Source organism: Aotus nancymaae, unplaced genomic scaffold (assembly GCF_030222135.1).
Source record: "Aotus nancymaae isolate 86718 unplaced genomic scaffold, 86718_ANA_hifiasm-v0.15.2.pri h1tg000041l, whole genome shotgun sequence".
Classification (NCBI taxonomy): domain Eukaryota; kingdom Metazoa; phylum Chordata; class Mammalia; order Primates; family Aotidae; genus Aotus; species Aotus nancymaae.
In genome coordinates, this window is record NW_026988455.1 from 10995655 (window position 1) to 11007159 (window position 11505).

Genomic DNA, 11505 nt, shown 5'->3' on the forward strand with positions numbered 1-11505 from the left:
GCTTTTCTGGGCTCGAAACATTGTAAAATAAAATAATTGTAAATTTTCCTAAGAAGTTTGTTAAAAAGATTGCTTTTAGACATGATAATAAACCTACCTTTTCTCCCCTTTTTCCCACTCTTTGGGAAGATTACAGTAACTTCACTTGCATGACCCATATCATACTTATTTAATGAATTTATATAAACGTTTATATTTTTACATATATTTAACAAATGATTTATTAAGACATTTATAATTGATGCAATTTTAAAATATTTTTAAAATTTTTGTCTTCCAGTTGGATGAAACAGGTTTCAGACTTCTCTGGTAGAATTGACAATTGTTACATATATTGAATAAAATTTATTACAGGATATTTTCCCCCTTTCTGCAAGATTCTGAAGAACAAATATGTTTTCATGAAGTATTGGCGTTTTTGTGTTTTACTCAGAAAATAAGCCTTGACATTTAGTTTGGAATAAATCTAAGGGATTTACTTTAAACATTGTTTTAGGGAAAATGGTATCATCGGAGGCAAGCTGTAAAAGAATTACATAGTACATTGATACGTCTTTTAAATGAATTGCTGCCATGGGAACCAAAGTTAATGAAGGCTTTCCAAAGAAACAGGTAATTCAAACATTATAATCTGTTTTACTTATTTTATGGTCCTTAATTTATGATTTTTGGATGATGTCCTGGAATCATTTAGTAGTTTTTCATTCATTTGTAATTCGGCAGATGTTTTTGAGTGCCCACTGTGTGCAAGCCACTTTCTAAGCCCTGAGAAAATATTGTTGATTAAACAAAGCCCTTACTCTGTGACTTACATTCTCATGGAGAAAACACACTCAAGTGTCAGATGGCAAAAAGTGCTGTGAAGAAAAATAAAGCAAAGCAACGGGGGTTAAGAAATGCCTGCTTTGGGCGGGATGAAGGTTACTCTTTAATCAGGGTGTCAGGGAAAGCTTCCGTGATGAGTTGGTGTTTGAACAGAGACCTTAAGGAAATGAGGGAGAGAGTTGTGTGGATTTCTGAGGGAGAGCAGAGGGAATAGAAGGTACTGAAGCCCTAAAGTTTATAGCATGTTTGGCATTTAGTGGAGATGCAAAGAGGCAAGTGTAACCAGAGCAGAGTGAGTAAAGAGAAATGTAACAGGCAAGAGTCAGAGAGGTAAGGAGGAAGGAAGCCAGATCATGTAGATCTTTAAGAACTTGAGTTTTTACAGTGAAATGAGAAGCCATTGAAGGGTTTTAAGGAGGGAAGGGACATGAACTGATGTATGTTTTAAAGCTATCACTGTAACTCTTGTGTTGAGATAAGTGTAATGGGACAAAGATGAGAAAGCAGGGAAACCAGTTACACTATAGCAGTAATCCAGGAGAAAAATGGTAGAGGCTTAGACCAGGATAATAGCAGTGCAGATACCAAGGAGTGGTTGGATTCTAGATATTTCTTGATAGTAGGATTGGTAGAATTTGCTTACGGATTGGATATGTGGGATATGAGAGAGAGCGAGGAGTGAAAAAGATGATAACCCAGTGTTTTTGGTCTAAAGGACTTGCCATTAACTGAGATAGGGAAGACTCAGTAGCAAATTTGGGAAGTAGAGGAAATTGAAGAGTTTGCATTTGAACATGTTAACTTTGAATTGCTCTTTAAACATCTAATTATTGAATTGGCAGTTACTGAATAGGCAGTTCAGTATAGGAGTCTGAGTTCGCGGGAGTCTGGATGTACAAATTTGGGAGCTGTTGGCATCTTGATTGTATTTAAAGACATAAGGCTGGTAGAAGTCACCTAGTTTGTGAGCATAGATAGAGAAGAAAAGAAAAGTGAGCACTAGATCTTCCAGATGTAGAAGTGGCCAAGACGAGTAGAACTCAATAGAAGAGACTTTGAAGGAGTGCTTAGTAAAATAGGAAGATAGGGAAGAGAAGTGTTTTGGAAACCAGGTAAAGAAAATGTTTCAAAAAGGAGGGCGCTTATGATGGGTTGAGGAAATGAGAAATAAGAATTTATTATTTAATTTCAACTGAGGATCATATTAATGACCTTGGTGAGCTATGTTAGTAGAAAAGTGGGTAAAAGTCTCAGAAGTCTATTCAAGAGAATTAGGGGAGAGAAATGAAAGAGTCCTCTTTCATGGAGTTTTGCTATAAGGTGGAATAGAGAAATGGAGCAGTACCTGAAAAGAAAAGAGGTTAACAGAAGGTGTTTTGTTGTTGTTGTTGTTTGTGTTATAGAATAACATGTTTGTATACTGATGGAAATAATCTAGTAGACAAAAAAATGGTTTCAGGTAAAGGAAGGGACATTTGGTAGATGTTATCCTTGATTAGGTAGGAGGATGCATTTAAATGGAGATGTTAGCTTAGGTAGGAAGATGGAGAGTAGGAATACACATTAAGGTGAGTTGCAGATGAGGTGTGAGCATGTGAAAGTTCTCTTGATTGCCTCCATTTTTCTTGAAATAAGAAGTAAAGCCATTCACTGAGACTGAGAAGGTGACTGAGAGTGAAAAGGGAGGAGAACTTTATGCTATCCCCACATAGATTTTTTTTTTATTCCAATCTTATAGATTGAAAGGGAAATTAATTTTATGATTATGATTTGGTAACCCATTCTAATACCTTTTACAGCCCTCATGTACTTACATAAAATCCTTAATAATTTAAAACATAAGTAAATTGAAAGCAATTATTAACTCACATTTGTTGAATATTTATGTGCCACACATACTGGGAGGTAAGTACTATTACTATTCCCATTTGTAATAAGTAAACTGATGCTTAGAAAATTAAGGAATTTTAATGTTTTAAAAATTAAAAGCCTGGGCAACATGGTGAAACTCTGTCTCTACAAAAAATACAAACATTAGCCAGATATGGTGGTGCACACCTGTGGCCCCAGCTACTTGGGAGGCTGAAGTGGGAGCATTGCTTGATCCTGGGAGGTGGAGGTTACAGTGAGCCAGGATTGTGCCACTGTACTCCAGCCTCAGCGACAAAGCGAGACCCTGTCTCAAAAAACTAAATTAAAATTAAAACTCTTAAAACTAGTAAGTGACAGAAATAGGACTTAAAATCTAATGTGCACAAATAAGAATGTGTAGCAAAAATAAATAGGAGAACATGGCTGGGCACGGCGGCTCACACCTGTAATCCCAGCACTTTGGGAGGCCAAGGCGGGCAGATCGCGAGGTCAGGAATTCAAGACCAGCCTGGCCAACATGGTGAAACCCATCTCTATTAAAAATACAAAAATTAGCCAGTTGTGGTGGTGTGCATCTGTAATCCCAGCTACTCAGGAGGTTGAGGCAGGAGAATTGCTTGAACCCAGGTGGCATAGGTTGCGGTGAGCCAAGATCGTGCCACCGCACTCAAGCCTGAGCGACAGAGCAAGATTCCGTCTTGGAAAAAATACATAAATAAATTGGAGAACATATGTTCTTACTTACTTTTTGAATAAACAACACTAAGGGTAAAAGTTGAGGAGAGAGTAGAAAACTTAGTTGAAAACAAAAAGAATAATAAAGGATCAGGGAGATATGGGTTTAAGTTATAGGACCTTAAGCAAGTTGTTTAATCTATCTGGGCCTTAGTTTCATCATTTGTAGAGTGAACATAACAATACACACATCTCAGAAGACTTTTTGTAAATGGTAGAGCTCTCTGTAGATGTATATATGTGAAATACCTAGGTTAATACCATGTTTCCATCTCTAGTTTCTCAGAAATAAAGCTGTTATGTTTTTATATGAAAAAGATCTCTGTGAAAGATTACAGCTTGTTTTTCTAGGCTTAATTTTTTAAATAGGTTCTATTAAGACTGAAAGAATTAGATATAATTACTTCCAGGATTAAGTGATAGATTTGTTACTGTCGTTTAATAGTCACAAAAATTGATACTGTTGCTTAGAATTTCTTGCTTAACTTTTTTAAATGACCTTTTAAGATGTAAGTCAGTAATTTTAAGACTCTCTAATCTGTCAGTGCAGCTAGAAAAAAAATTACTCTTGTTTCATTCAATTGGTCTAACAACCTTTATAAAGATAATTAGATGGTATGTTCAAATCTTTATTCTGAAATTTGCAGATATATATATTGTTTTGTTTTGTTTTGAGATGGAGGAAGTCTCACTTTGTTGCCCAGGATGGAGTGCAGTGGTGTGATCTTGGCTCACTGCAACTTCTGGCTTCTGGGTTCAAGCAGTTCTCATGCCTCAGCCTCTCGAGTAGCTGGGATTACAGGTGCCCACCACCACGCCTGCTAATTTTTATATTTTTAATAGAGATGGGTTTCACCATGTTGGCCAGGGTGGTCTCAAACTCCTAGGCTCAAGAGACCACCTACCTCGGCCTGGGAGTGCTGGGATTACAGGCATGGGCCACCATGCCTGGCCAGATATATATAATTTTTTAAGTTTCACATTTCTTATGCCTATACCATAGGTTCTGTCCTTTTGAGCATTGGCAAGACGGAGCACCATCTTAGACACACTTAAGATTAAAGCATAATTTCTAGTGACTTAATCGAAAATATTTCCAGATGTAGTTTAAAATGTTAAAAGTTAGTTTAGATTCCGAGAATTTAATACATACATATTATTTGTTATGTTCGGCATTTTATTTTAGGAGCCGACTAAAGAAAGACTATGATGATTTCAGAAGACAACCTGATCATGATAAATTTACTAGAGAACTGTGGACTACTGATGAAGGTGAAGGAGATCTTGGAAAAGACTCTCCTAAGGGAGAAATCAGTAAGTCTGTAGACTCAACAGAACCTCTGGATATCCTAGAAAAAGATCACTTTGATTCAGGTAAGCATTAAACCTTTTTTTAAAAAATCAACACTAAAGGCACAAAGAGAAATTTTTGTTTGCTGTGAAGGCAAAAGATAATATGGTCAATGAAATATATTGATTGGGGAAATCTGTTAAGTTTTTAAGAAGTACTATCCAGATCATTATAAGAAGTTTCTACTAGCCTGAGCAACATAGCAAGACCCCATCTCAACAGAAAAATAAATAAAAATTAGCCAGGCATGGTGATTGCATGCCTGTAGTCCCAGCTATTCAGGAGGTAGAGATAGGAGGATCGCTTGAGGCCAGGAATTCAAGGTTACAGTGAGCTGTGATCACTCCATTGCTCTCTCTACTGGGCAACAGAGCAAAATGCTGTCTCAAAAAAAAAAGTTTCTTGGAGTCATTATCACATTTCTAGGAGTTTCAGGAGCCAGTGCTTGACTCCAAACCATAGGGCAGTGATTGCCCATACAAACCACACATTCTTGATCTGTAATCCCTTTGAAATTGGTTCATGCTTTGCTTTTATTGTTAGTATTTTTGAAGCACTCTATCTGAAATTTACTTTAGAAATAGAATTTGACAAGTTCTTAATATTGTGAAGATTATTTTTTGAGGAATTACCATGGTTGATAGCCTAATGAGACCAGAATGAACACATCATTTTAATAAGGATAAAAGGCTGGATTAGATTACCTGTAATTCATTTCTGTTTTTCAGATTATATTATTATGTAAATCTAGTTTAATGACTTTCATTGTTTTTATGGAGGTTAATATGAAAGTATGTGGTTAGAAATGAATTAACCTATTGTTTTCCATCTTTTGCAAATTAAAAGAGTAATGTCTTATAAACCTAGTTTGACCAAATATGAACATAAATTTTTTTACTATAAAGATGAACATCAGAAAAAAACTGGATGATTTTTGTCCTTTAGAGTCTCTAGAAATAGAATAGATTGGAGAACTATCTCTCTATGGTATCAGAGTGTTCCTAGCTGAAAAAGAGAACTAGATTCCTTTCCAAATTAAGGTCTGAGCCCTAATTGTTGACTTATTTCTAATGAAACAGTTTTTTGTACTTACACTGGCAGAAGAATTAGCAGAATTCTTGACCAAAAATTTTGACCAAAAAATAATTTTCTCAATAACAGGTTATTCTTGGTCATGGTTATGGTATCTAGATTATCATATCAAAGATCACCTTATCTTTGTCTTCATCAGTAATACTAAGGCTTTTGAATCACCCTGCAGTAGATTTCTTAATACATTGCCAGCTCAAAGGTTGACTTTGTTTTTTACAGTTGATGTTATTATGATTTAGTTGCTGTTTTATATAAACAAAATCCCTGTTTTTATAATTTTCAGATGATATGAAATTATCAGAAATAGATTTTCCTATGGCTAGAAGCAAGCTGTTGAAAAAGGAATTGCCTTCAAAAGACTTACCGAGGACACTGCTTAAAACGCTTAAACGACAGTCCAAACAAACTGGTTATGTGGATGACAGCACAAAAGAGCTTTCTCCAAGGAAGAAAGCAAAGTTAAGCACAAATGAGACAACAGTTGAGAATCTAGAAGGTGATGTGCAGATTGACTGTATCAATGAATCAACACATACAGAGCCATCATTTCCAGAGTCATTTGCCTCATTGGATTCGGTACCAGTGAGTACTCTCCAGAAAGGGACCAAACCCATTCAGGCCTTGCTTGCAAAAAATATTGGGAACAAAGTGACCTTAACAAATCAACTGCCACCTTCCACAGGTAGAAATGCTCCTGCTGTGGAAAAGCCAGTTTTATCTCCTCCAGAAGCAAGCCCCATAAAGGCAGCATTGACCTGCCACACCAATACAAAAGGTCCTTTACAAATGGTATACAAAATGCCCTGTGGCCAGTGGTTGCCAATAGATGTTCAAAATAGCTCTGTAAAGATTCAGATGCAACCTGTGGTGGATCCTAAAACAGGAGAAAAAAGCATGCAGCAGATTCTTATTCTGCCTAAGAATTTTGTGATTCAGCATAAAGAAGGAAAAGCAGTTGCAAAAGAAATACCACCACTTCAACAGAAAGGTACAGAACAACATTGTTCATCTTTCCCACAGACAACACACATAAATTCTTCTTTAGCATCAGTTTTTGTCAACTCACCAGGAACTGTTTCTACCCAACTACCAAATACAGTTTTCAACAAAACAATTACACCTTTATCAAATGTAAGTAGTGCTAAACTACAGCCTATGTCGCCTGCAACCTCTGTAAGTAACTTATTAACGCCACCAGTTAAGACTAACCAGAGTGAGTCAGGAAAAGTCAAGAGTGCAGTTTCAGCAGCCACATTCTCCTTGCCCAGTGCTTCACCCACCATTTCCTCCACAGGTCAGCCTCTGTTATCAACAACACTAAATGGGTCTACAAATCCTGGTAGTTCCTTCAGTTGTTTTGCACAACAGACAGATTGTTCTGAAACAAAGCAAGAGCTGAAAACTGTTTGCATAAGAGATTCACAGTCAATTCTGGTTAGGACACGAGGTGGGAACACTGGAGTTGTAAAAGTACAGACCAACCCAGATCAAAATTCACCCAGTACTGTATCTTCAAGTTCAGTTTTCACTTTTGCTCCTCAGCTTCAGGCATTTCTAGTGCCAAAATCAACAACTTCTTCCTCTGCTTTTTCACCTGTAGCTGGAACAACTACTACATCTAGTCTTTTACCTTTCAGCCAGACACCAACTTCTGTTTCCCTTCCAACTAGCTTTACTCCATCCATGGGGAAAAGTCTCAAACTTACTGGCAGTGGTAATTTGGGCCACATGATAGATAAAACTTCACACATGCCCTCTTCTCCCTTGAAGTCCTCTGTTTCTTCTAGCACTCTACTACCATCAACAACAAGTAGTTCAGTAAGTTTAATTAGCATATCAACAGCAAATTTTGGACAAAACAATGCAAATGTTATCTATACTCCAACTAACCAGCAACAAGTAGATTATATAACAAAAAGTTACCCTGTTACAAGGTCAGAAGCAACAGCAACAACAAATGGAGATGTAATCAGTGGGACTCCAGTTCAGAAACTTATGCTGGTATCAGCTCCATCTGTTCTTTCTTCTGGCAATGGAACTGCAATTAATATGACACATGCACTGACATCTACAGGTGTTTCTGCCCAGAAACTGGTTTTTATTAATGCCCCAGTTCCCAGTGGTACATCAACGCCAACTCTTGTTGCAGAATCATTAAAACAAACTCTTCCTCCTCCATTGAATAAAGCATATGTTAAAACTCCAGAGCAACCCCAAATAGTGCTGATTCCATCTACAGTGGGCACACCAATAAAAATAAATTCATCACCAGCTGTGTCTCAGATAAAAGATGTGAAAATTGGACTAAACATAGGTCAAGCAATTGTAAATACTTCAGGCACTGTGCCAGCTATCCCATCAATTAACATATTGCAAAATGTAACCCCAAAGGGAGAAGACAAAAGTAGCAAGGGCTATATTTTGCCATTGTCAACAAGTGGTAATTCAGTTCCAGTAAGCTCAAATTTTGTGAGTCAGAATATTACCCCTGTTAATGAATCAGTGGTTTCTGCAGCAAGAGCAGTAAACATGTTTTCAGTAACTGGAGCAAATTTATCTCTGGGTTCCCTTTCAGTGACCTCAGCCTCTCCTTCAGCTGGGACACGACCTCCTGTTTTAGTCAGTGGAAATGAAACCTCTTCAAGAATTATGCCTATTTTGTCAAATAAACTTTGCTCATCAAATCTCGGAAAAACTGTTGCTATATCAACTGTGAAAACAGGACACCTTGCATCATCTGTTCTGATTTCAACTACACAACCAACAGTGTCTCCTAAATGTTTAACATCAGCTTTGCAAATTCCTATTACAGTTGCCTTACCTACACCTGTGACTACATCCCCTAAAATAATAAACACAGTTCCATATTCGGCAACAGTATCAGGAGCCACACGTTCTGTATCTCTTTCTAAAAGACAATTTCGGACTTCGCTCCAGTTTCAGCCACCAGGGATTTCAACTACAGTGCCAACAAATGTAAACACAAATCAATCTCAAGCTGAATTGTCATCCCTTTCACCAAGTCCAGGTAAAATAATTAATATTTCCAATTTTGCTTCTCTGCCAAACCAGCAAGCTTTAGTAAAAACCCCCAGTTACAGTTCTGCTCCAGGTGGTGCTACCATTCACACTGCTACGGCACCATCCACTGTAACTAGTCTAGTCGGGAGTCAGTTCACTGAACCTTGTATTCAGCAAAAAATAGTCATCAACACCAGTACCCCTTTGGCACCTGGCACTCAGATTATGATTAACGGAACCCGGTTTATTGTTCCACCACAAGGTCTTGGAGCTGGCAGCCATGTTCTCCTTATATCTACTAATCCAAAATATGGAGCCCCCTTAGTTCTTAACAGCGGCCAAGGCATTCAGACTACGCCAATAGATAACTCTGCCCAGAAGATCACACTGGCATCAAATAATTCTTTAAGTGGGCAACCTCTACAACATCCTCTAAGAAGCCCTACAAAATTTTTAAACTCTTTCGGGAATGCAAGTTCTATACCTACAGTACATACATCACCACAAATCATAAACACAACTGCTAAAGTTCCTGTTCCACCTCCTGTACCAACAGTATCACTGACTTCAGTAATTAAGTCTCCTCCAGCTACTCTTTTAGCTAAGACATCTTTGGTTTCTGCCATTTGCTCCAGTAATCCTCCACTGCCAAGTAGCACTTCAGTGTTTCATTTGGACACACCTGTCAAAAAATTGTTGGTTAGCCCAGAAGGGGCCATTTTGAATACCATCAATACTCCAGCATCTAAGGTGTCTTCACTCTCTTCATCTCTCTCTCAGAATGTTGTATCTGCCAGTCAAAATCCTGTGTCTGTCTTCCCTGCTTTTCAAAAATCTGGTTTGGAGAAGCCTGACACAGCTGCATCTTGAATTTAGACTAAAAGAGCCAGTTATTAAATAATGGGGCATTGTTTTGACTCCCAGAAAATTTTAAATGTTTATTATATTGTTGAAGGCTTACTATACATAGTTGTGTGTGTGTGTTTTAATGTATCTTTTCATTAGCTTGCAACAAGGCTTCGTTTTCTTGGGGAGGAAAAAATCTGTTCCATTTCACTTACTGGTCTGAGGAGGTTTTCAAGGTTCTGTGTTTAAAGTCAGGATTTACCTGTCTGTAGAACATAAATTGAACAAAGTTTGAATAGTTTAGAGTAAGCTAGCCTTTTGCACATTTACATTGACATGTTTCTTCTTGAATTTGGACTGTTGCAGCATATCTATGATATGGTATTCTGTGTCATTAGTGAAATCTTATTTTTGTTTCTGTAAAAAATATATATATATATATTTATGCATTGTGAAAAATGCAGTCCATGATGTAAAATTGTACATATTCCAAAATCCCTAACAACTTGTACTAAATATATGTACAAAGAACTATGCTGTCTTATTTATGTTTTGTTTACATAATGTATAGTTTTTTAAGTATTTTAGTAATTTTGGACCAGTGAACTGTTAGCACCAATGCAGAAGAATCTGCATGTAATAAACCGAGTTACTGTATTTCTTTGTTTGAATACCATTTTTAACGTGTGTTCTTGTTCCATTGAAAGAATACGGGATGTAAATGAAGACAGTCCTTTAGAAAAAAGAATAAAGGCTGTGAAATTTGAATTAATAAGAACTAGCATTTGTACATGGCTTTCCAGCTTATACATTCACTTAAATCAGAAAATGCGTTTTTTTTGTTTTTTTTTTGTTTTTTTTTTTAGACAGGGTCTCACCTGTTGCCGAGGCTATGCAGTGGTGTAATCTCGGCTCACTGCAACCTCCACCTCCTGAGCTCAAGCGATCCCCTACTTCAACCTCCCAAGTATTAGGTTGGTGTGAAAGTAATTGCAACTTCTGCCATCATTGGAATTACTTTCCCATTAAAATGGCAAAAAACACAATTACTTTCACACTAACCTAATAGCTGGGACTACTGGTATGGGCCACCACACCCGACTAATTTCTTAATTTTTTTGTAGAGACAGTTTCACCTTGTTGCACAGGCTGGTCTTGAACTCCTTGGCTCAAGAGATACACCTACCTCAGAAGTGCTGGGATTACAGGCATGAGCCACCACTCCCGAGAATATGTCTCATTTTAAATAAAAGGTAGCTTATATATTTGTTGGATTTTGATATCCATTATCTTGAGCTACTGAACTGTATACTCATCCTTCCATTTATAACAATATCGTTAAACTTCATCACATGAAGTTATTGGGGGTTGAAAATGATACGGAAGTGTAGGGCTAAAGATTTCTTTTGAGACTACATCAATGTGGAGAGGGTAGTGAGAATATTCTTGGAAAATCACTAAAGGCTCTCAAAAACTGCTACTTAAGCTCTAAGATAGTACTTTTGCTAGTCATGTCAGTGCTCTACTGAGTCACTCTCCCCCCATTTCTTTCAGTTAAGAAAGTCTTTGGGAAGTGGGTGATGTTTGAAGTGCATTGCATTGCACAAAGATGGTGCTTAATAAATGAATATATTTACCTACTCAGCTTTTAAAACAAAATGACCCAAAACTGTTCACCTTTTGTCTCAGAAGAATTTTCTAAGTCACTTTAAGAAACTAATTTACTGAATTACCTATGGTCCAACTTTAATCCCAGTGAAGGA

The 11505-nt window shown here is 37.2% G+C and overlaps 1 protein-coding gene across 2 annotated transcripts in view; it reads left to right on the forward strand.

Moving 5' to 3' along the window:
- Positions 1-10399, forward strand: part of BRD10 (bromodomain containing 10) — an 84720-nt gene extending 74321 nt beyond the window's left edge. For both annotated transcript variants that reach the window (XM_012454529.3, XM_012454530.3), the window contains 3 exons: positions 497-612; positions 4619-4806; positions 6159-10399. In XM_012454529.3, coding sequence (XP_012309952.2) covers positions 497-612; positions 4619-4806; positions 6159-9766 — 3912 coding nt within the window. In that variant the 3' untranslated portion in view covers positions 9767-10399. The remainder of the gene's footprint in view (positions 1-496; positions 613-4618; positions 4807-6158) is intronic.
- Positions 10400-11505: the final 1106 nt, after the last annotated feature.